The sequence below is a fragment of the Electrona antarctica genome (genome assembly GCF_951216825.1).
Source record: "Electrona antarctica genome assembly, chromosome: 11".
Taxonomy (NCBI): domain Eukaryota; kingdom Metazoa; phylum Chordata; class Actinopteri; order Myctophiformes; family Myctophidae; genus Electrona; species Electrona antarctica.
This window is the reverse complement of record NC_136792.1, coordinates 34,729,485-34,754,767: the sequence shown is the minus strand read 5'-3', so window position 1 is coordinate 34,754,767 and position 25,283 is coordinate 34,729,485. Positions and strand designations below refer to the sequence as shown.

General features: G+C 45.0%; 1 protein-coding gene across 1 annotated transcript in view; it reads left to right on the top strand.

The window, feature by feature from the left end:
- inppl1a (inositol polyphosphate phosphatase-like 1a) overlaps window positions 1–21,748 on the top strand; it is a 53,428-nt gene extending 31,680 nt beyond the window's left edge. Inside the window, exons 8-27 of the mRNA XM_079514571.1 lie at window positions 505–603; window positions 5,675–5,825; window positions 6,531–6,637; window positions 6,842–6,944; window positions 7,614–7,810; window positions 8,188–8,305; window positions 8,865–8,961; window positions 9,098–9,236; window positions 9,590–9,689; window positions 10,074–10,162; window positions 11,003–11,084; window positions 11,323–11,412; window positions 11,518–11,631; window positions 12,323–12,499; window positions 12,989–13,144; window positions 14,160–14,244; window positions 14,695–14,781; window positions 15,282–16,107; window positions 16,695–16,831; window positions 17,454–21,748. Coding sequence (XP_079370697.1) covers window positions 505–603; window positions 5,675–5,825; window positions 6,531–6,637; window positions 6,842–6,944; window positions 7,614–7,810; window positions 8,188–8,305; window positions 8,865–8,961; window positions 9,098–9,236; window positions 9,590–9,689; window positions 10,074–10,162; window positions 11,003–11,084; window positions 11,323–11,412; window positions 11,518–11,631; window positions 12,323–12,499; window positions 12,989–13,144; window positions 14,160–14,244; window positions 14,695–14,781; window positions 15,282–16,107; window positions 16,695–16,831; window positions 17,454–17,553 — 3,054 coding nt within the window. The 3' untranslated portion in view covers window positions 17,554–21,748. The remainder of the gene's footprint in view (window positions 1–504; window positions 604–5,674; window positions 5,826–6,530; window positions 6,638–6,841; window positions 6,945–7,613; window positions 7,811–8,187; window positions 8,306–8,864; window positions 8,962–9,097; window positions 9,237–9,589; window positions 9,690–10,073; window positions 10,163–11,002; window positions 11,085–11,322; window positions 11,413–11,517; window positions 11,632–12,322; window positions 12,500–12,988; window positions 13,145–14,159; window positions 14,245–14,694; window positions 14,782–15,281; window positions 16,108–16,694; window positions 16,832–17,453) is intronic.
- The last annotated feature ends 3,535 nt before the right edge of the window (window positions 21,749–25,283 follow it).

The following is a 25,283-nucleotide window of genomic DNA, read 5'->3' as shown; positions in this document are numbered from 1 at the left end:
CTGGCCAATGGAGAGTGACGTCGCCATATGGCGGCCATCTTGCTACAGGTAGCTCGACCACTCATAACATTGTGTCTATGGGGTATGCACTTTTTAAATAACCATAACTTTCTCCATTTTCAACTGGGAGATATTGTACTTGGGCATCAGGCAGGGGGGCTACTCGCTCCAGTAGTCAATGTGATTTGACCTCAGAACAATAACCCTGTCCCTCCTAGGGGCTAGGTTGTTAGTGTACCACCGCACAATGTGATGTCATCATTTACGCCTCCTTATTTTTCTACTCCTTAATCAAAAGGAGGAAACATAAATGGTTTCCTTGCTGCTATTGACTCTCTCTCTGCCTGTCTCCCTCTTCCTCCCCCTCTCTCTCTCTCTCTCTCTCTCTCTCTCTCTCTCTCTCTCTCTCTCTCTCTCTCTCTCTCTCTCTCTCTCTCTCTCTCTCTCTCTCTCCCCCTTTCTCTCTCTCTCTCTCTCTCCCTTTCTCTCTCTCTCTCTCTCTAGGCTCTGAAAGCTGTCCAGGACATGAGTTTGTCCTCTCCAAGTTCTCCGGCTCCTCTCTCCACACGTCACAGCAAAGCCATCCCTGTACAGGCATTTGAGGTACACGCATGCACACACACACACACACACACACACACACACACACAGCCCTATTTACTGGGGTCAGAGGTGCGGACTCAGGTCCTGTGACTTGGTGTCTGATTCTATAAAACAATGTAACAGTAAAGAACACCTTGAACCTTGAATTCACTTGAAATGTAAATAAATAATAATAAGCTTGAATTTATATAGCACCTTTCATGAACACAAACTAGAAATGCACTCTGTCAAGGTGCCACTAACTGCTACTAACTAATGTCTATTACAACTGCTGTTGGCCGGTGGACAACACCGACATACATACATACCCAGCCGATATGTTTGTACCCAGCACGCTCTGCTTGCGCAAGTAATGAACCAACAAACCATCAACAAACAACTACCGGTATATGCCATAAGCCTGAGAGAATACGTGTCTTTTCAAGGCAGCCTTTAAAGAGTCCAGTGTTGGAGCATGGCGAATCTCTATTGGGAGAGAGTTCCACAGGGTGGGGGCTGCCACACTGAACACTCTGTCCCCCAAGGTTCGCTTGACTGCCTTGGTGACAGGAAGGGGGTCCAAGTTTGTGGACCGCAGGTTCCGTGTCACAGGAGGTTTATGGAGGAGGCCTGAGAGGTAATGTGGAGCCAGGGAGTTTTGACATTTGTAGGTGAACTTGACAGGAAGCTGACATGGACTTGACTGGGTTCTCTACATTTATAGAAGTACAATAAAGCACGCACATCCACTCACTTAAAGCTAGATGCTGGGCAGAGTTAATGACAATGGAACAAATTTACGGTCCACAGACTGGATAATGCTCCAAAGCTTTAAAAAGGCATTTATTAAGGTTCCTTACATAGTGGACATGAGAGGTCTGATGAAGAGTCGAGAGCCTGTGATGTGGCGGGTTTTGTTGAACCAGTGACAGAGAAATGGATCCCTCTGTCCCAGGGAAGCCATACCGTGCATATGACTCAACACCATCATCACACTTGATATGCAGAGGATGAGGAAACAAAGAGGGGGGGGGGGCTGTTCTCTTTCATGTTGTCACTGCCAGGCAGAAACATTGTATCTCCATATTTTTGTTTTGTTGTTGTTTTGTTTTTTTCACAATGTGACTCGCTGTGGGCTTGTAGATCAACTATTTTAGCTATTTTTAGTGAAAGTGGTTAAGTCTGTCTGGCTTTCATAAACATGTAAACAACGAAAAGTATGAACAACAGCTTTAAACAATAACTACATTGGATTAATTGGAATTCAGGTTATTTCTTTTTGTACATTTCCTGTAATAGTTCTATCAACAGTGACGATATCAGAAAGCCTTGCATGCAGCACCGTCTACATCTCCACAACCAGAAGGTTCCTAACATGGGTCACGGCCCTACCTTTTGGAACCAGTGCTGTAGTAGCACTACCGTTCACTATGCAATATTTCACACGTTCTGGACAGAACGTGATTGCTATTGTAAGGATGTGATGATGTCATCCGTCCCTTATTTCTTTCCAGGAAGTCTTTCATCACAGTCGACGCGGGGCGGAGGGGGCGGGGCCCAGAGAGGAATGTTTGCAATGTATTTCCTGCGACCTCGTACGGAACATTAGAATCAACCTCCAATGACCCGGCTGTTTTTGGACTTTTTTGTTTTGCTGTTGTTTTTTTGTTGTTGTCGTTTTTTGGGCCGTAATCAGTGATTTTTGGAGGCATATCAGTGGTTGACGAGAAAGGGGCACAAATATGAGTGCATGATACCATATTGCCACAGGCACACACACATGTGATTGGTTAGTACCCCCTTCCCCATACGCGAGTGACTGCTGCAGACAATCGTGCGTCAGTTGAAGTTCTGAGAAAAGAAAAGAATGAGGCAATGAGTTCACAGCGCTACAGACCCTCAGGGATTCTAACCCGATGACTCGTGACCTCTGACACAACCCCCATACCCCCCCCCCCCCCCCCCCCCCCTCAGACAGTTGACTCATAAGCAAATCGGTGACTAGTTCCTTTTGCACTGTAGTGAGCCATTGACACACAGCTGAGAAAGAGAGAGAAGCCTTGGGAACTCAACGTTCCTCAAGCCGTGTGGCCCACAGGTCAGGAGCTATCTCCTGTGTGTGTGTGTGTGTGTGTGTGTGTGTGTGTGTGTGTGTGTGTGTGTGTGTGTGTGTGTGTGTGTGTGTGTGTGTGTGTGTGTGTGTGTGTGTGTGTGTGTGTGTGTGTGTGTGTGTGTGTGTGTGTGTGTGTGTGTGTGTGTGTGTGTGTGTGTGTGTGTGTGTGTGTGTGTGTGTGTGCGTGTGTGCGATCTGGGCGGGTTAGGTTAACTGCTTAACCCATTAGGCCCTGAGGCCCTAACATAAATCAGTTTTCTGAAAAAACATATTTTACTACGGTATATTAGTAGTGCTCATACTTTGGACCCCAAACATTATATGTATTTGGCTGCTGATCGAGAAGAAAGATTTAAAAAAATCGCTTTAAAAATGTATATATTCAAAGATTTGTACCAACTTCAAGATTTTTCAAAAATACCCAGAGTATAGAATAATGGTTCAAGTGGTAAAATGACACTTTTTGAAGAATTCTGAAAAGTCTTTTTTGATTTTGATTGAGCGAGGGTTACTGCTCAGTGCTCACAACATGTTGCGTCCGCAACGCGTTGTGAGCTTGTAGATCAGCTATAACATAAAGATGAATGAGCAAAGCTAGAGAGAGAGAGAGAGAGAGAGAGAGAGAGAGAGAGAGAGGTAGGAAGCCTGGTGGAGAGAGGAGGAGAGAAAGTGTAATAAAGTTGGAGAACGAGGGGGTCATTACGTGTAAGACGTGGCAGTGTATGCTGATAGCGTGGTGGCGGCGGCCTTTCAGCGACTTCCTGCTTGTAGAGGAAACGGAATGTTGCTGTGAAGAGCAGAGAGATGGGAGATTATGAAAACAGATTAATCCACTAACGACCGCTCGCCACAAGGCCTGATAACGCGCCGCAGAGCGGAAATCTCCGCTGATTTTATCCGGCTCCGACAAATTGCCTGTCAGTCATGTCCTGTCGAGTGTCAGGAAAATAGCACCGTAACACAGTCAGTCTTTTTGGCCATTCCTGTGATCTTTGGCAGTTTTTTAACAATTATTGAAAACAGTATTCTGTTCCAATGCAGATGAATGTTAACCTGACTCCGCCAGATGGGGCAGCAGAGAGTACACTGGGTTCCCCCCTCCTGCTCTGTGTATGCCTTGATCCCGCCTCTAGCTGCCGCTGATTGGCCAGGCCGTTTTGTGGCCAGGCATCAAGTCCATAGACATATATACATAGACGCCTCATTTGCCGCTGCAGTTCATTGGAGCGACGTGTATCCCAATGAAGGCGGAAGTGCAGTGCTGAAGGCTTTTTTTTTTTAACAAATCTTTATAACAGTCATGACAATATACATTACAAAACAAGACAAACAAACAAACACAAACAACAAAGTTATTAACAATACAACATCAGAGCCAGGGGGGATTAGATTACTAACAGAAAACATTAAAAGAGTGAACACAAAGCAACAGTTCTCCGCAGCTTTCTTATTTAGAAGTGCTGAAGGCATTTGCTGAAGGCGACTGCGTCGCTGCCCGAGTGACGTCACTCATGTGAATCCTCCATGTCTCTCGCTGTCACTCAAGTGACTACTGGCCAATCACAGCGCGTCTTTTCCGGGACTTATGTTACGCACGCGGAAGCTTGACAAGCTTCCGCTTTGCTTCCGCTATTCTTCGCAAGGAATGTCGGGAAAATAGTGCCTTCAATTTTGACACACGCCTCAGAGCCGGAAGGGGCGTCTATGTATATATGTCTATGATCAAGTCTGCCTGAGAGTTCCCAGATGGGAGCAGGAGGGGGGAACCCAGTGTACTCTCTGCTGCCCCATCTGGCAGAGTCAGGCTAGATGAATGTACACCGTGAGAGCAAAGAAATGTCTTGACATTCACTACCTGTGAAACGGAGACACCTGGTGGTGAGGTGATGCTATGGCCTGACCTGCATTCAACTGTATAAGTTTCATACAGTTCTATATACCAGATTTTATGTCTTTTCTAGACTACCGATTACCCACTGTTATGACCAATAATTTGTCAAGAAGTGCAAAATTAGCAGGCATGAGGTCAGTCCGCTGCCCCCCCAGGTTGGCAGAGGAAGTGTAGCGCCCAGGATTACATTAGATAATTTGCACTGGGTGAAAAAACTGGGTTGCAAAATCGTGGGTGCAAAGTGAAAAATTAGTTCTAATTAGTTTGAACTTTGAAAAAGCTTGTAGCTTTTTTTTGCTAGTCATTGTACGAGTGTGTGTGTGTGTGTGTGTGTGTGTGTGTGTGTGTGTGTGTGTGTGTGTGTGTGTGTGTGTGTGTGTGTGTGTGTGTGTGTGTGTGTGTGTGTGTGTGTGTGTGTGTGTGTGTGTGTGTGTGTACCACTTTTGGTACAATTGGTACTGGTGTTGACTGATTTCCTATATACTTTCAACATTTAAACTTGAGACTTGACATGATATGTGACTTGACTTGGTACTATTCAACTCTACATCTAGACTCTAGTCTAAACTGATTTGGGACTCGAAGAGTTGATTTGATCACCTCTGCTGGGAATGGAATCTCATCATCCACTCAAAAGTGATCAGTTCTAAAAATGTCTGTTATATGCTTTTTTCCCTCTTTTTTCTTTTTACGTTTGCAAACTTCTGAAAGTGATACAAATCAGGACACACCAGCTGCATAATAGCAGATACCGATGTCATAAAAAAGGTTAAATACCGGCCGATATATCAGCCAAACCCATATATTAGTCTGGCTCCAGCGCGCACACAGACACACACACACACACACACACGCATGTGCACACGCACACGCACGTGCACACACACGCACGTGCACACACACACACATACACACACACAAACACAAACACGCACGCACGCGCACACATACACACACACGCACGTGCTCACACAGTACACACACACACACGTGCACACACTCACACACGCACGCACACACACACGCACACCAGAACTTCCAGAAGTCTGTGTAACTCATGTCTCTCTGTATCTCTCTCCACCACACAGGTGAAGTTAGACGTCTACTTGGCAGAGTTGACGAAGATCGGTAAGAGCCAGAAACACACGCTGTCTGTGGACGTGGAGGGAGGAAGACTAGTGGTGATGAAGAAGATGAAGGACAGCCAGGAGGACTGGACCACCTACACACACGACAAGAGTGAGGACACACACACACACACACGCATATACATTTCAATTTCTTTATTTGAGTCCACATTTATAAAATACATTATCAAGGGCACAACTATTTTTCAGTTGCTTCTGATATCCCACACGCTCGGAACATCATGTGTCTCAGTGCTTGAGTCCAAACAAGCCCTAAATATACAGAATATAGGCAACATATGCACATGAACTTAATTAACGTCCTACAAGTGTGATGTGTGACAAGAGAGGGAGAGAGATAGACATCTGGCTCGTATGTCCAGAAGGAAAGGGCCAAAACCGCAAATGACCGACCTAACCTGACACACATACTGTAGTACGCACGTCGCACGTACACAATCCACACAATATCCCAGATATATTAAACTATGCATGGAAACTGATGAAGAACATGTCTAGATTATTATTGGTATAATAGTTTCAATTCCGCTAGACTTAAACACTGGAGTCCATCAATTAAGCAAGGAGTTCCACGTCAAAACCCTCTATACATACTCTTACACAATGTCATTTGATTGATGAAGCACTTTTTAATATAAACCATTAATATAAACCATATAAAATATAAACAAAGTGTAAGACCCCTCTCTTCCACAAACCCTGCTTTCTCTGTCTCTCTCTCTGTCGCTCTCTCCCTCCCCCTATCTGCCTCTCTCTCTCCTCTGTTTATCTCTCTCTATCTCTCTCTATCCATCAGTTCGTCAGTTGATCAAGTCTCAGCGGGTGCAGAATAAACTGGGCATCGTGTTTGAGAAGGAGAAAGACAAGAGTCAGAGGAAAGACTTCATCTTTGCCAGCGCCAAGGTACGTACGTGTACACACGCACGCACGCACACACGCACGCACGCACAAAGTGACCAACCTCTCAAATGTACAGCAGATAGAACACAATAATTAATTCACAAGGGACTGATCGTTACGGCATTTTAGAGCACACAAGCGAATATCCGTGTTTAGTGTTTGTTTGTGTGCGTGTGTGTGTGCGTGTGTGCGCGCGTGTGTGTGTAGAAGCGGGAGGCATTCTGTCAGTTGCTGCAGCTCATGAAGAACAAACATTCCAACCAGGATGAACCTGACATGATCTCTGTCTTCATTGGCTCCTGGAATATGGGTGAGATGCAAACATTTTAACAATTCCGCATACCACTCTGACTCTGTGGCTATAAGTAACAGCGTCTCCGCCATATACCGTATGATGGCTGCCAATTATAGCAGTGACAGCACAATACTTTTCAAGACTTTTTTCCACCTTTTTGGGCATCCCAAGTTGTTGTAACTGTCTAACAACCACCCTGTTAAAATGTCCTAAGCTGGCAAACATAAAAACAAATTTTATCCCAATCTGGGATCCCATTATGTAAAGAAATAGGAAAAGATATATGTAATTCAGTTTGTTTTTGTCTCTAGGAGCACTATATCCTTTTCTGATTAGAGACAGCAACTCAGTTAGGCTCCTCCCCTATTCTTACTAACAACTACACTACATCTTTAAGGTAGACAATATAGAGTTTAAAGGTACTTTCAGACGGACATCAAAAAGTGAAAAAAAGAAGCTCAACAGTATCTAGGTCTAGTCAGTCATGGGCGTGCAGTGCACAAAACGAGCACATGCGCGACAATTTCACGGGACCGTGCCCACATAAATACGCTTGCGTTGTCGCCCCTCGACTTCTCCGCGCGTACAGAAAAGAAACGCAGATCTAATTGAAAATGTATTACTAGGCGCGTTAATCGCTGCCCGTTTGAAAGGACCTTAAGAGTGCAATTGTTTTGTCTGTAGGTTCTGTTCCTGCCCCTAAGTCGATGGCATCGTGGGTACTGTGTCGTGGCCTGGGAAAAACCCTGGACGAGATGACTGTCACCATCCCACACGACCTGTATGTGTTCGGAACCCAGGAGAATTCAGTGTGTGACCGGGAGTGGGTTGAGAGCCTCCGCTTCGCCCTGAAAGAACAGACAGAGCTGGACTACAAACCGGTGTGTCCGCCTTACATGTTGTTGGGTTTTAGGAGCAAAACGAACGACTAAACATTCATCAAATGACATCTTACTGTCTGATATAGCCTATTTTATATAAAACTGGAGCAGGTGGGCTTCCTCTGTGTGTATTCCTTGGCTCTGGGTGCTCAGCTAACAAAACATATAGTCAAAAGGAATCCACAACAATTAAAGTGGAAAGAAGTACTCCAAAATATATGTGCAAGACAGATTTACCAATATAGGCTATTTTTTACTGACCTGATGTCCCTATTTGGGCATGTCATTATAATCAAACTTCCAAAACATTGCGCATGGGTCGGGCAGGGGAAGATGGTGTGATGTGACTGACTCTTTGGCTTTGTTCTTGGTTCCAGATAGCCGTGCAGACTCTGTGGAACATCAAGATCGCTGTGCTGGTCAAACCAGAGCATGAGAACCGCATCAGCCACGTGGGCGTGTCCAGTGTCAAGACTGGCATCGCCAACACACTGGGTAACAAAATAACACAGAACACTGCGTAACAGAATGAATGATGAGCGAGGGGAAGCTTAGGGTTTGGGGTGGGTGTTATTTATTTTAATCGAAATTACATATGAATCCATTTCCGGACCACTTCAAAGGGAGGCGGCATTACTTCTAGCCGAGCGTATTTTGTTTGTTGTCAGCTGTGAGCAGAGCACTCTGTTTTCATTGTTTGCAACTTAAATCTGACTGATTCTACAATCGTACTGTGACACACACACGCACACACACACACAAACCCATGAAATGTTGTATTATTGAGGGCGCTAGCCCCTCCTATATTCAGCTATAGTGTAGATTATTTTCCTAAGACAAACATTAAATGCCATCGACAAAGAATGGAGAATTTACGTGTCTGAGCAAATCGGCTATTTTGTCCTAACACAAACATTAAATGCCAATGACAAATATGTGTCTGATGTACGATGATAAGAGCGCCCTTCACTCCACACAGGTGTGATTATTATAAACGGATTGACACCTTGGTCTGCTTGTTTGTGTCAATATTGTGTTGTGGGTGGTTTCCTAGGTAACAAAGGGGCGGTGGGCGTGTCCTTCATGTTCAATGGAACGTCTTTTGGTTTTGTCAACTGTCACCTGACGTCAGGCAATGAGAAGATCGCCAGGTACGCACGCACACACACGCACATGCGCATGCACACACAGATTGACCTACACAACAAAGTGCTCAGTGACAGTTAAATGAACACTGAGGTTTTTACAGTGCATTAACCCTTGCTGTGACCCTTGTCCCCCTTGCAGGAGGAACCAGAACTATCTGGACATCCTGCGTCTGCTGTCGCTAGGCGACAAGCAGCTCAGCTCCTTTGATATCTCACTGCGCTTCACACACCTGTTCTGGCTGGGAGACCTCAACTATAGGCTGGATATGGACATACAGGTAACGCACACACACACACACACACACACACACACACACACACAAATACACACCTGTTCTGGCTGGGAGACCTCAACTATAGGCTGGATATGGACATACAAGTAACGCACGCACGCGCGCACGCATTTTTAACCGTTAGCCTATAGCCGAAAAATGGTGTGCTTGTAGATCGGCTATTCTTTGGTGCACGACACCAGTCGGACAACCAAGTTTAAATCAGCCATGACTCTATCTCTAATCCATAAACCTAACTTCAAAAAGACTACACTGGGAATCAGCTGGGAATCAGCCAGGAATTGGCATAACAATGACATGTCATTGTAATGTAATGGGAACATCTTCTGTGTGTATAGGAGATTCTGAACTACATCAACAGGAAGGAGTTTGAACCGTTGCTGAAGGTGGATCAGTTGAACTTGGAGAGAGAGAAGAACAAGATCTTCTTGCGCTTTGGTTGGTACACCTGCATGAACCTCCATGACTCCACAGTGCTGACAACCTGATGAGAACCCACAGCCTAAATGTTTTTTACACAGAGAACATTAACCAGCAGAGGGTGCTGTGTTCACAGATGGGTTCCAGTGTGTGTACAGTTTAACTGTCAGCAGCCAAAAGCCATAACTATGATCTTCGCTTCTTCTGCAATGTACCCCAGTCAACAAAATATTTTGTTTCATTAAGTGGTTAATGATGAAACATGTGAGATTGACCACATTGATGTGTGTAATAATGATTCTGACAGAGTACGAGCTTCCATCTCTGCGTATAAGAACATTTCTGCAATCATAGTAATGTTGTGATTATCCTCTGTATGCCTGTGTGTGCGTGTGCATGCAGCGGAGGACGAGATCTCATACCCACCCACCTACCGCTATGAACGCGGCTCCAGGGACACGTATGTCTGGCAGAAACAGAAAGCCACAGGGGTACGAATGAAGTCCTACACACTACACACACACATGACACACACACTACACATAACGAGGACCTGTTGGGAACGCGTGCCCGTCTGTGTTGTCAGATTTTGTGAGAGAAACCAGCAACCAGGTCTATGAAAATAAGCCTAAAATAATAAGTGACTAGGGCAGCTGGTCAATCCAATTTTATTGTCTTAATGTCATTATAGAGCAGTGCTTCCCAAACATTATCATGTAAATGTATGACCCCCCAGGTTAGCATTTGACCACAGACCCCCATCTGAAAATATGTTGTGCCAGTGACCTCAAGATTTGTGAGAAGCAACTACACTACCCAACCACACCCCAGAATATGCAACCCACAACTCCTGATATTTACAAGCTAATTTATAGGAAAACAAGCTCAAAGCTGCTTATAATAGGCATACTTGGCAACACTGGCAAAATGGGCTGATAACTTGGCTGCTTGCAGGGTTGTGGATAATCACTCATCCACACACTCGTCACTGTTCTCCCTTAAGTCTTCAATTCACCTGAAGTCTAGTGGATGAAAGGTACTCGACATATACGAAGGACAGGCACATACATACAAATGTAATGTGTGCAAATATACAATGACAAATGCAAAACTACAACAATATTCACAGAGATTAGAGTTGACTTTTGCTCCAGATTGCCATGACATCAGGGTTATGTCCTCTCTGTTGTGAGGAACAGAAAGTCCAAATATCGCAACTTTTAAATCCACACAGTCTGTTCCATTCAAGGAACATGTCCGTTTTGTTCTGGTTAATTTAATGGATTTTGAAGTCCTGATAACAAGGCTCTCTCGCTGTCTCTCTGTCCCAGATGAGGACCAACGTTCCTTCCTGGTGTGACAGGATCTTGTGGAAGTCCTACCCGGAGACCCACATCGTGTGCAACTCCTACGGTGAGACCACTCGGCATGGGAACCGTTGACGGACGGGACACACTGCAGAATCCTAAGAGTTAAATGAACACCAAGGTTTTTGCAGTGTAGGATGCAATGCAATCTTCTTTTGCATTTCCAAACGGTTTCCGACCATTTTCTGCCCCTGCACTGAATTTAGCGGGTGGGTAGAGATGTCTGATTGATTTGTCACGCTGGACTAACAGATGACGTGGTGTTTTGTTTGTTGTTCCGTCAGGTTGTACTGATGACATCGTGACCAGCGATCATTCCCCCGTGTTTGCTACCTACGAGGTGGGCGTGACCTCCCAGTTTGTCTCCAAAAAAGGTAGAGTGGACGTTACTTTCCGCCCACTGGTTTGATCGATCTTGTTTTCCAGTTTTCCACTCATTACCCTGCTCTCTCTCTCTCTCTCTCTCTCTGCCTCCATAGGTCTGCCTAAGTCTTCAGAACAGGCCTACATTGAGTTTGAGAGCATCGAGGCCATTGTGAAGACGGCCAGCAGAACCAAGTTCTTCATTGAGTTCTACTCCACTTGTCTGGAGGGTGAGATGCACACACACACACACACACACACACACACACACACACACACGCGCATACTTACACACAGGTCCAGATGGAGTAAAAGCAACAGGAGGGATATACTTGTAGTACATTAACTACCATATCGTTGCTGTTGGGCAAAAACAGACGATCTACAGACCCACAACGTGCCCCATTGCAACGTGTTGTGGGCTTGTCGATTGGCAATTTGTTTTGCAATTTTTGGAAAATAATAAAGTGAAAGTGGTTAAGTGTTTCTGTGGCTTTTTATAAATATTGAACCAATGGAGTATCAACAAGACTTGTGACTAAATAATAACTACTACTAAAAAATAGAAGTTGCGCATCAGCAATGGTTTCAGTGGAGTGCTAGACCCAAACTACAGTATACATAAAAAGGTAGGAATTTAAAAACAAAATCCAAATGGTAGCACATCCAACATCTTAAATAAATGGCGGTGAGTACTTTGTCCACAATATTTTTTTATTCCCACTTTTTTGATAAATAGTAACTACATTAGATATATTGTAACACCGGTAACAGTTGCAATTGTAATACAAAAACTAGAAAAAAATCGCAGCGATAAGGCAGGACCAAGCAGGAAGGCAATAAGCAAAATATGCAGTCAGTTTTGATTGGGGGGGTTCTTGAAGACACTCAAAAATTAATCTGTCCTTTTCCGTCGGTCAGAGTTCAAGAAGAGCTACGAGAATGACTGCCAGAGCAGCGACAACATCAACTTCCTGCGCGTGGGCTGGTCCAGCAAGCAGCTGACCACCCTGAAGCCCCTCCTCTCTGAGATCGAGTATCTGCAGGACCAACACCTACTGCTGACCGTCAAGTCTCTGGACGGATACGAGTCCTATGGTGTGTGTGTGTGTGTGTGTGTGTGTGTGTCCTATGGTTTGTGTGTATGTATGTGATTGTATTAAACATGTTATTACTTTCCGCGCCATTGCTGTTGATTAATGGCAATTGAAGCCTATTTTTAAGCATCATTTTATGATGTGAATAAATTGCATCGCTTTCGAGCAGATAATCGTTAGTTGTGGCACTAATTCAAGCTAGGGTGAAACCTTCACACAATGCAAATTCTTAAAGGATTTGTTTCCCGGTGCGTGCGTGCGTGCGTGCGTGCGTGCGTGCATGCATGTGTGCGTGCGTCTTTCTGTTTGAACAGAGAATTGTATTTACTGTGTGTGTGTGTGTGTGTGTGTGTGTGTGTGTGTGTGTGTGTGTGTGTGTGTGTGTGTGTGTGTGTGTGTGTGTGTGTGTGTGTGTGTGTGTGTGTGTGTGTGTGTGTGTGTGTGTGTGTGTGTGTGCGTCCGTCCGTCCGTCCGTCCGTCCGTCCTCTAGGAGAGTGTGTGTTGGCTCTGAAGTCCATGATAGGCAGCACAGCTCAGCAGTTCCACACGTACCTGTCCCACCGCGGGGAGGAAACGGGCAACATCCGGGGCTCCATGAGGGTCCGAGTCCCCTCCGAGAGGATGGGAACCAGGGAGCGGCTCTATGGTAACTGTCTGTCTGTCTGTCTGTCTGCCTGTGTGTCTGTTTGTCTGCCTGTGTGTCTGTCTGTAGTTCATGTATCTCAAGGACTGTCCTACTGATCGACTTCAAACTCGGCACACATGTGGGCGAGGACCCGTGGGAGTGTATCGGAGTCGGTTGTATTGGTGATTCTTCAGAACTGCCTCTTCAACCAATATGCCCACATAGATGCCTATATGGAGAATTCGGTTGGATCAGCGGATAAAAAAATATATTGATCAGTAAGACGCCTGAGGGCGAGAAGCGACCGAGGTCGCATGCACGCATCCGCCTGGGTGACAGTAGACTGCTGGGCGACCGCTGGCGCTTTGGCATGGGGGGTCAGATCAACATATGGAATGAATTCTGTACTGGCCATATATGGAGCGTGTCTTGAGTGTACAGAGTTTGATGAGGTCAGATCAACATATGGAATGTCAGAACAGGTCAGCTCCATATATGGAGATCTAAGGGTGGCAGCGGGGACAGTGTCTTGAGTGTACATGGTTTGATGAGGGCCAAGGTAGAGCCGGGCCTTAATCTTCAGGCCTGTTGAGAACTCTAGTTTTCACCGGCTGCTGGGTGCGGCTGCACTAATAACTTTGGGGCAGGCCCGTCTAGAGTTTAAATGGACAGGTATCAACCAAAAGGGAGACATCGAAGAGGAAGGATGGATGAGGAAGGATCAACATATGGAATGTCAGAACAGGTCGGCTCCATATATGGAGATCTAAGGGTTTGAGGTCAGATGTAGAGTTGCTGGCCAATACGGATCAGGGATCTCCATATATGGGCTTAATATTGATGACATCACATGATGTTACGAGGCATGACCATATATGGGGGCGTGGCCAACCAAACAACTGACGGGAAATGCACGATTCCATAGTAAATGCGACCTGCGGTCGCACATAAATGCGTCATAATGACTGTCCTACATTCAGTGAACAGTGTGATGTGAACGCTGTAGGTTATAATGCTGTGTGTTGTTGTGCTACAGAGTGGATCAGCGTGGACAAAGATGAGACCGGGGGTCCCAAGGGGAAGAGCACCATGCTTCCTAGAACCGGACATGAATATGTCAAGTCAGTATACCGTCCTGTTTTATATCATTTATTTTTTTGCATTCTTGTTTTATTTCCACAGTTTATCAATAACATTGTGTTTGATGTTTGCACTTGATGCAGTTTGGTGCACGGCTTACTATACAACAGACAGAAACCCTTAGTTATATGCCCAACCCCCTAAGCCTAAAGAGATGTTTTATTGTCACTGCCAAAATGTTTTTTGTGTCTAAATGTAGATCTGCCTTTTTTTTTTACACACAAAGCCACACGTTGGAGTGGAAAAAAACTAAGGCATTGCACAAGTTAGAAAACAAATGTTTAAAAACTAAATGTAGGGTTGAAAAATGATATTTAGGGATATTTACTTGTGCCCCATAAAAATGTGTCCGCGACCCACTGTGTACTGTTAGATGACAGAGATAACAGAGATAACAGCTTTTTCCACACTGATACATTGTGATTGTCTAGGCCGTCTCTGGGCCGTAAGCCTCTTGGGGAACTGGGGAAACTCAGTGAGGAAGGAGAGAGGAGTGGCAAGGACGAGACTGTCGCAAGGTACGCACAACGCATACACACACATTTACTGACAAACTCGCAATGCACACACACACACAACATAGAGGACACACCACAATGCATGTACCAACAAAGGGGGGGCGATTATGCAAAGATAATATTGAACAATTTGCTCGAATAACTCTGTGACGCGACTTTTTTTTTTTACATTAACCATTTGAACCCTCACATCCCTATTCTAGGGGGAACATTAGCCGGAAATAGCAGATCTACGAGTTGTGAGCTTGAAGATCTGCTATTTTCGTGCAAAGAGGTTTACTGTACAAGGGAAAAAAGAGCAAACCAAGTACCGAGCCAAAGAATTGAGGCTGTAAATGACTGGAAACACACATTTAACGTGACAGGGGTCCCTGCGTTTTCATCTCTCTCCGTTAAGGGGTTCTTGACCTGAAAAACGTTGAAGCCCCATAGCCCCCTGATCTAGAGTAACAGTCCATGGCCATCCGACTCTATATTGACATGCATGTGTTTGTGTTCAGGTCTAAACAGGAGCCGTCGGACGGCGATCCATCCGTCTGCAAGAACAGCTACAACAACCCCGCCTACTACATCCTGGAAGGGGTCCCCAACCAATCGGCGGCCGCCATGTCGCCGGAGCTCCTCCCATCGCTGTCTCCCTCCTCCGCCACTGCCCCGGCAGCCAAAGCCCCTCCCCCTCCGTCGGCCGGGGCCGGGGCGCGGAACAAACCTCCGTCGGGGCCGTCCCACCCGCGCCGGCACGCGGTGGGGCATGCCGTGCGCACCATCAGCGAGGAGGGGTCCTCGGAGGACGACGGCTGCACTGCGCCCAGCGCGCAAGGAGGAGCAGGTGGAGGAGGCGCCGTCGGGAGCACGCTGAACCGCCCGCCGCCCGACTTCCCCCCTCCCCCGCTCCCCAAAGGGGCCCTAGAGATGGCGGTCGCCACCGCCGTGGTAGCGCCTGCCGACGCCTCGCCCTTCCCCAAAACCCGCCCCCTGTACCCGGACCTGGCGGAGGTCAGGATCCCGGCGGCCAACGCCTCAGCCGTCGGCGCGCCGTTCGGTGCCCTGGGGGAGGGATTCCGGAGGGGGGGAGGGGCCGGAGGAGGAGGGGCCGGGGGTGGCGGGGCGCTGGACGACCAGTCGTGCTCGGTGCTGCAGATGGCCAAGTCGCTGAGCGAGAGCGAGTTCTCAGGAGGGCCGCAGCCCCCCCGCGCCCCCTCGGCCCCGCCCCTCCTCAGGAGCCCGGGCGGTTTAGGGGGTCTGGGGCTGGGCCTGGACGCCTGCCGCACCTTCCCCCCGCGAAACCCCATCACGGAGAGCATCGCTGAGGACCTCCCCGAAGAGGTGAGGGCCAGTGGCGCCAAAGTCTGCTCATTAGAAGCCACTTTGTTTTTCCTGTTGCTTGTGTGTGTGTGTGTGTGTGTGTGTGTGTGTGTGTGTGTGTGTGTGTGTGTGTGTGTGTGTGTGTGTGTGTGTGTGTGTGTGTGTGTGTGTGTGTGTGTGTGTGTGTGTGTGTGTGTGTGTGTGTGTGTGTGTGTGTGTGTGTGTGTGTGTGTGTGTGTGTGTGTGTGTGTGTGTGTGACCAGAATGCGACCCCAATGGGTCGTACTCTAAACAGACATACATAGTGACACACTTTGCCCTTCATTCATCGGTACCTCAGGGTTACAATATTAACGCTTCCGATACCTTTTCAAGTTACGACCGGCAGATTAGTAATGGACGATTTTTACTTCTGGTTAATTTGGGTGAATTTCGGGGCTTTCAAAATGAAAAGGCCCCATGCATCCGTCTGGTAGCGACTGGCACCAGAGTTCAAGAGAGAAGATTTCCCTCCATTTCCCGAAAAGTAACGGTTTCCGGAGATACAGGATTGGTCCACCCAACAGCACTGACATGATGTATTTCATGTTCTGTCATGTGTGCACTAGGGGGCGCTGTGGGGCAGCAGCAGCTCCTCTCTGTCGGTGGGGGAGTCTTCAGTAGGAGAGTGGCTGCAGAGACTGGGTCTGGAGTGCTATGAGGGGGGTCTGCTGCACAACGGCTGGGACGACCTGGAGTTCCTCAGGTACACACGCATGGCGCACACACACACACACGCGCGAGCACGCACACACACTCGCACGCACGTGTACAGACAGACAGACACAAATTCATACTTCATCAGTTCATTAACTCATTTGACGGCAAGATCGTCTTTTGGTGCCTTTGGCTCTCGTCGCCGAGATAGTCTTTGGATGTCTGTTTATATATATATATATATATATATATATATATACTGCACGCGCTCGTAGCACTCCGGTTCCGGTGCGATGGGGAAAAAACAGGAAAAAAGCGGAAGTGAAATGTCCGCTGGCTTATGCTGTCTATGGGAACTGAGTTTTTAGAATCCTAATATCTCGGATTCTTCTTCCAGGCTGCGTTTCAGTTCATGTTTTTGGTTAATGAAATGACATTCGCGGGACCTATTACATGGCAATTTTACACCTGTTTCCCCATTTCTGAGAGAAACTGCTTTCAAAATAAGACTGCATCCTTCTTCATGTAACTAACGATTTTTCGACATGCTTCAGCCATTCTGTCTCATTTACTTATCGGGAGGTTTTTGTGACTGTGGGGCGGCCAGAAGACGACATGTATAGTTCCTTCTTTCGTCTCATCCAATCGCATGCTATTTTTTTCCCCCTCAGTGACATCACAGAGGAGGATCTGGAGGAGGCTGGGGTCCTAGACCCCGCTCACAAGCGCATCCTGCTGGAGAGCCTGCGGCAACAGCAGCCACAGAAGTAAAGCCCCGCCGCCCCCTGGTTGTGGTCTGCAACTTGTCCCACAACATCTTTGCGTCGTCAACCAAGTTCTTAAAACCACATTAACCCTGGCGTTCCCTATGTTATAAAACATTAAAAAAACTTTTTTCAAAATGTGCTAAAATAGCAGATCTACAAGCTCACAATGTGTCGCATCTGTGACGCATTGTGAGCTTGTTGATCAGCTATTTTCGCCATGCGTCGTTTGACGAAGTATCTAGGGCTTAAGTGGTTGAAACAGGTCAAAATCCCCAGCTAAACTGAACTGAACTGTGCTGAGCTGGGTTGTGGGATGTGCCAATTGATGCCAGACTGTGCCTTCTGAGAGAAATTGCACTCCGTTTTCTACTTCAAGGAACACTTGTTGAATCAACTTCCTCTTTTCATTTTTATTATTTTTATTGCTCTTCAGATTGTGTATGTTGTTTTTGGTGGCAGCCGTCATCATCGAGGACTGTCTTTATTTAAATGACAATCATTTCAGTTGTTCAGATCACTACAGACTGTTGCTTTTAAGAGCTTGAGGAATTGGACAGTCGCAGAGTTGATAGTCATGACGAAGAGGGTGACTACCCCGTTGCACAGAGAGGACATTTATTGACATGTTCACCGTCAAGAGATGGCGAGAAATCGCACGCACACACACCACGCCTGAGAGGAAATCTCACTGCCTGCTCTCTCTCGACTTCCCTCCGATCCTGATGCTTTCAGTTTGTTATTCTCTCAATTCGTCCTAGGAAGCATGCAGATGGGATTGGTTGTCACGAGAGCCCGAACCAGGTTGTAATTATAATAATTTTTTAATCTCGCTCCATGGTTTTCACCCGCTCGTTTTAAATCTTTAGCGACGAGCGACTGTTTGTGACATCTGAAGTCTAGCTAATGTTCCCGTTAGTGCTACAGAGAGTTGGGATCGCGCCCATCTCCTTAACGAGCGTTCAAGCGTTAACTAAACCACAGGAGAAGATCCGCTTGTGTGATGGAGGCCGGCTGGAAACGGTGACATCAGGACACAGCTGAGCGAGTCGATGCCCTGATTGCTTGTCATATCAGGATGCAAAATGAGCACAACTTGTATTTCCTGTGCCGTCGCTGTCGGGCGGAAACCTTGAATGTCCAAAAGACATGGAAAAAATAACCTGTGTTCCAATGGATGCAGTTATTGTTTAGCCACAAGCTCTTTGTTAATACTTTTCATTGGTTCAATATTTATAAAGCCCATAAAACGAAACTTTTCAAAAATAATTGCCGATCTACGAGCCTGTAGATCGCTTCTATGACACTGTCATACGCCAAAGTATAAGTAAGGCATTCATGTATAAACAAATAGATGGACATAAATGGGTTTGTGCCTGACGGTGACTGTGTGTACTGTCAAAGTCATTCAAATGGCACTTATTGTTTGTTTATTCTTTTCAATGATAAAGGGAATATGGAGCAAACCAACCAGACCTGCACTGTGACGCTGCGACTGACACTTTGGTGACACCTGCTGGTGGCACCTGGAGACACTTCTTGTGTTCTCACATTGACATTATATAAAGGCTGGATGGCTCAAGGCGGAGTCTCCGACGTAGTTTTCCCGGCAGCCATCTTGCTGCGGTGCTACAGTACAGTATGTTCTATGGCAGCTCAAACAAACATACTCGTAACTCGCTCAAATATTGACAGATTTACAAACGGGTTGGTTTATTACAAACGTTATCAACGTGGCTATGATTCAGGATGCTTATCTGCTTAATGTTATTTTTTATATGAACGTCATATAAAAGCATAGAATGCGAAACCAAACCGTTTGAAAATCGATTGAGAATTGAGCAAGTTATGGTTATTTAAAAAGCACATGCCCCATAGACACAATGTTATGAGTGAGCGAGCTGCACCGAAGTAAGATGGCCGCCACGTAGCGACGTCGCTCTCCATTGGCCAGCAGTGTGGGTGAGCCATCTAGCCTTTCTTCTGGTTCTCACCACAAGTGCCATGGCCCTTCCTGACATTTAGTATCAATGATTAGTAAGTAAAGTGAATTATTGGACTCAAATCAAATGTAAGCAGAGACATAGGATTAATCAGTACCTGGCGCAGTCAGTGGTACAGTAGTGGTTGACTGTTCAACAACTTACAAGCAGATATTATAGCCTATAAATACTGGAAAAACCACAACGAATGCTATAACAAAGTGAAGTAGACATTTCATAAGACGTGATTCTATTGACATTTCAGTTATCTGCCTGGACATTTATGTTTATGGAGTTTGTTTGTTATCGAACATGAAAATATTTGACTGATTAATTTAAAATGTTTCTTTTTGTTCTGTGTTATTTGTTTCTGTGTGAATATTTCCCTTGGAATTAATGACCTATTCTATATCTACGTTTTAATCACACTGTCCAGTAGAGGTTGGCTTCTTAACCATTTTCAAACTGGTGTGCCCATTTTGGGCATTTCAGTATTTTTTTCATTTTTTATTTTTTTTTATTGAGAAAACAGCAGACTTAGTGGCATTGTGACGCATTGTAGGATTGTATGTGTGCCCTCAGTGGAATATATTTCCGGTAGTTTCCTATTAAAAGGGTAATATTATACGTCCCCAACCAGATGAATAACTAATAGATGATGTCTATTGAGGCTCCGGTGCAGAACACCAACACATTGTCAGTGTCCTGGACAAAAACTAAACTAAAACTAAAACATTATTTTAGGAAATAAGAAAGACATTCTGCATTAGCATTTATCAATTAAACACATTGAACAAGATCAACAAAAGCCATTGACTGGGTAAACAAACACAGGAGGTTGAAAGGTTTTTTATTTTCCTTACAAGCTGTGGATCATTTAACCTGCAGGTGGTGCTGCTGATCACTAAACTAAATGGTAGATGCTCAGTTATGGAGGGGGACAGTCATTTCAAGTGAAAATCTATGTTCTACTTCATTGTTAACATTTATGTATCTTGTATTGTTACTGAGGTGAATTGTATGTTTATTTGTATCAAAGACTGTCCTTTTCTTTTTCTTTTTCTTCTTAGGTTGTCTTTTTTTGTCTAATAATAGTGCCATCTCATTGCCTTCTGTTTTCCTATGGCAATATCTCCAGGTGCCAAAATCTCAGTGTGCCATTTATTTTATTTTTTCTACTAAACTAAAGTACTGGAGGTTTTATTATGGTCATTGTAGGTTCTCAATCTTCTCTCCATCGTGCCCCTCATAGAAGATCAGTAGATCTCTGTGATTCAGTGGTTCTCAACCTTGTTTTGACCAGGGCCCACTTGAAAATCTCAAAAGCGTTCGCAGCCCACCCATCTGACCACCCAGCAGCAGAGGGAGGTTTTGGATATCATGTCCATCCATAGTGCCCTCACACGCAGCGTTGGTTGCCGGGCGCATCGTTCGAACCTATCAATTGTTGCTGTGCTCGAATGTATACTGTCATCTGCGTTATTAGCACAAATCATTTTTAGCTGAAACAATGGTAAACGTGGACTTCTCGTGGTCGTAAATTACCGGCTTGTCAGACACAGCCAAGAGGATCGGAAGAGCAGTGCTTCTCTCCAAAGGTTGAACTATTGTCTTGTCTCTGTCAGGTCAAAAACTGTTACATTTCCGGATTCAAATTCAAGATAGCAAATGTAACAGATCTAGAAGCTCGGAACGCGCTGCTTCGTGCCGCATAACGAACTTGTGGATCTGCTACTTTTGATAATTTAGTGTGTGGTATGGTCTCCTCTCCTCCAAGCATGTTTTGTTGTATCCAGGCAGAATATGTGCTTGAACCCATCCTCGTGCTTAATTCACAGCTTACGATGTCATATGACGATGTCACTTGAAAATTGGCACCGGCCAATTCTTGTAGATCTTGTAGATCCGCAGTTTTTCGGCGTGTGACACTGTCGTACGACTAAGTATAAATCAGGCTGTTGTGTGTGTGTGTGTGTGTGTGTTGTACACAGCTGTTTGTGTGTTTCATTTATGTTTTAACAGTCAGGCGTCAAACGGCCTTAAAATGTAGAAAGTGTTGTAAGTCAATCTGCGTGTGTGTGTATGCGCGTGTGCGTGTGTGTGTGTGTGTGTGTGTGTGTGTGTGTCGTCTTTGTACCTTGTACTCCTTTGGTTGTGTTAAGTTAATATAATGTGTTGACTATGATCTTTTCCAAATAAAACTAATAGCTCAGTTTTACAATTCTATCATCATGATCTAACTTTCTTTTCTTCTTTTTTTTCTTCTTTTTTTTTAAAGATTTGTCTTTGGCTTTTGTGCCTTTATTGATAGTTACTGTGAAGATGGACAGGAAAGAGGGAGAGAGAGAAAGGGAGAGACATGCAGCAAAGGTCGTCATGAACGGGACTCGAACACGCAACGCACTGTCAGGCCAGAGTCTTTGGTATAGACAGAAATACTAGAGGACCTATCTTGCTTTACCCCTTATGCCCAAACTTTTTTTGCCATTTTTATTAACTGTTTTGAAAACCTTTTAAAATAGTGAAAATAGCCAATCTACATTGTCACGTTGTGAGCTTGTAGATCTGCTATTTGAACTATTTTAAAATGTGTTTCGAAATAGTAAAAAATGCCTATGCACTAGTGTAGAGCCCTACATGGATGGTCTGGGTGATTTCACACTTATCAGACCATAACTTAGCACTGAGGGGAATATAGAGCAAACCAACAGACCTGTACTGTACGACTGACACCCTTTGAAGTGAACCATACTCACACCACCTCCTGAGGTGTTGAGTATACGCTTCACTTCTTGTCCACTTTGTAGTTTGCTCAATGTTAACACAAAACCATTTGGGTTTGCTTCGCCCTTTGCTGTTGTATTTAGCCCTCTAGGCCAGGGATTCCGAACCTTTTCAGGCCACCACCCCAAAAAGGAACTTGGAATTGTAGGAGTTGGCATTTCATTTCAGTTTGACTCCGATCTGCACATAATGATTGCATGACTGCTGATCTACAAGCATAAAAAAGAGCCTGAGTTTTGTTCATCTGTAGGCCTATATGTGAAAAGTCCCTTAACACCGGATTTCACTGACTGAGCTTAAATTTGGTGATTGATAACAAAGGACAGCGTTCTTCATTCTGAGAAATTACAACAAAATATTCAATATTCATCTGTTCTAATTCATGTGAAATGCTTTGGATACAATTGACCTAAGTCACTTGTGGTTACTGTTATCGGTCAAAAAAACTTTATTTTCTATAGGGGTTTTCATACATCAGGAAAAAGAGGTAAATAAAATGCATTAAAGAATAAATTAAATAGATTTGTACCAAATAAAACCGATACAAGATGAAAAGGTGTCTTGAGGTTTAAGAATCCAGACCATTAAAATTCCATAATGTAGTTTTATTAGACTGAATATGCAGGATATTACTATAACTTATCATTCTCTAGAGGTCTCCTCCGTTCATAATTTAATGGACATACTGGACCACTCTCCAATTAATTAAATCATTAAAGCAATGTCAAAGAAATAAAAGGGAAAGAAATTCTATCTATTTATATTACTAATTACAGAATCATTTTTCAAGTCACAAGATTTTATGTTGCAGTTAAAAAAACCGATATTCCCTCAGTTGTCAGTTGGTCACTGACAAAAAAATCAAATATCAATAAATACACATCCTTGCTTTTCAATTAGATATCCAGGCCAGCCGCCAGCCCTTCCCAAAAACCTCTTCTTAACCTCTTCTTTGTTCCAGTCTCATGGAAGGAAATCACAATTAATTAATTACAGGCCGTCATGATACACAAGCAACTGTTCAAGGCAGTAGAAATTTGTTATTATAGTTTTTTTGCACAGTTGTGCGCAAAAGTCAATGGTAACAAAATCAACGTGAAAATGGCTTTTTAAGTAGCCTATAGGAAATTGGGGAATTTTGTCAACAACTATTCTGCACTGCTTTTCTGTTATAGCCCATGTAACATGCATGATTCCCAACAGATATTTCCACCAGCCAGGGGATAATTAAACCCAACGTTATGCTACGTCGTTGCATAAATTAGGCATAAGATTTGTTAAGATTTGAGTTTTTAAACTTGAAACCTAGCAATCCTGTTCCGGAGGGCAAACATTTGACAGAAACAGCAGATCTACAAGTTCACAATGCCGATCACAATTGTGAGCTTATACGTTGGCTATGTTCGGTTGAAAGATATTTAGTGTAGAGCGAAAAGTATAGGGTCCCCTAGTGTAGATCCCTGGGGGACTCTGTGTGTGTGTGTGTGTGTGTGTGTGTGTGTGTGTGTGTGTGTGTGTGTGTGTGTGTGTGTGTGTGTGTGTGTGTGTGTGTGTGTGTGTGTGTGTGTGTGTGTGTGTGTGTGTGTGTGTGTGTGTGTGTGTGTGTGTGTGTGTGTGTGTGTCCGCTGTTTAGTAGCTACGTAAGTTGGGAGAAATAATGGGGTGAGATGGAGATGGAAGGAAGAAGGAACCTTAATGGATGGGTACACTGTTAAATCCTGAACGATAACATAACCGTGAGAGGGTACAAATAGAACCAAATAGACCCGTCAGGGTCATTTAGTAAGTTAAGTGCCCGTAAGTGTCTGTAAGTTACATTAACGCTCCGGATTTTACAGTGTAGAAAACTATTTGGGTTGGGGGCAGACAGACAGGACAGGGACATGGCAAGACATGGGGGTATAGAAAACGACTTGATACAGTAAATAAAGGATTCATGGCAGGGGAAAGGAAATAGACAGCTCAGGGAGGGGTCTTGTAGGTCTAATTGGATTTGGGGGGATGCCCTGTTCTGCTTGGCAAGCAGATTTTGGGAGGTCCCCCCTGGGTCCCTCTTTGGGGCTTAGAGGAAGTTGTGCTTGCAGCATGGTAACTGTGGGTTTTGTCTCCCCTCTGGCGTGTGTTTAGATTTCTGCTTTAAAACATTCCTGACCGACACTCTGTGGATCTGCAATTGTCGCTATGGGTGGACCTGTGTGTGGGGGGGGGGGACGGACGGATGGACGGGCGAACATATGGATGCTGGACGTCTGTCTGGGTTTTTGTTGTTAAGGTCGTTACGGCAGTAACGTATACACACTGCATGGTGAAATGTCCAACACCCAAAAATCCATTTCAACACTCATCGATAAAGGAACGGTAGGTACTAGGTAGAGAGTTAGAATTATGCAGTGAGACATTTCACGTCTCTCGACTCTGTTGTGGGCTGAGTTGAGGCCATCATCGACGTTCAAACTGGCTTGTGGCGGTGGCTCGGCAGAGAGCTTCAGTCAGAAGATGAATGGTGGCGAACAGGATCAATGTCCAGTTAGAGATGTGAGGTGTGGTATACCCATGTCTGTTGCATGTTTATTTAATCCACTGGTTCTCAAAGTGGGGTCCAGCAGGTAAAACCCAGGGGTCCTTGAAGGGTCACCAGCAAAATGAGGGAAGAGTTTAAATAATTATACTTATTTATCGGCTATTCGACAGAGCCGATCTACAAGCTCATGCTTTACATCGCAACGTGTTGTGAGCTGGTAGATCTTCTATTTTTGAGAAATTCTGACAAATCTTGACAAATGGGGTGTCCCTGGCACAAGCTCTTTTCAAATGGGCGGAGTCCGTGGACAAATACAGTTTGGGGTCCTTCACATGAAAACGTTTGAGAACCACTGATTTAATCCACTCTGTATGAAAACTGTCCATAAAGTCCCATTATGCCACCAGCAAGGCCTTCCTGGAATTTAACCGTGACAGTTGTTTAAATCGG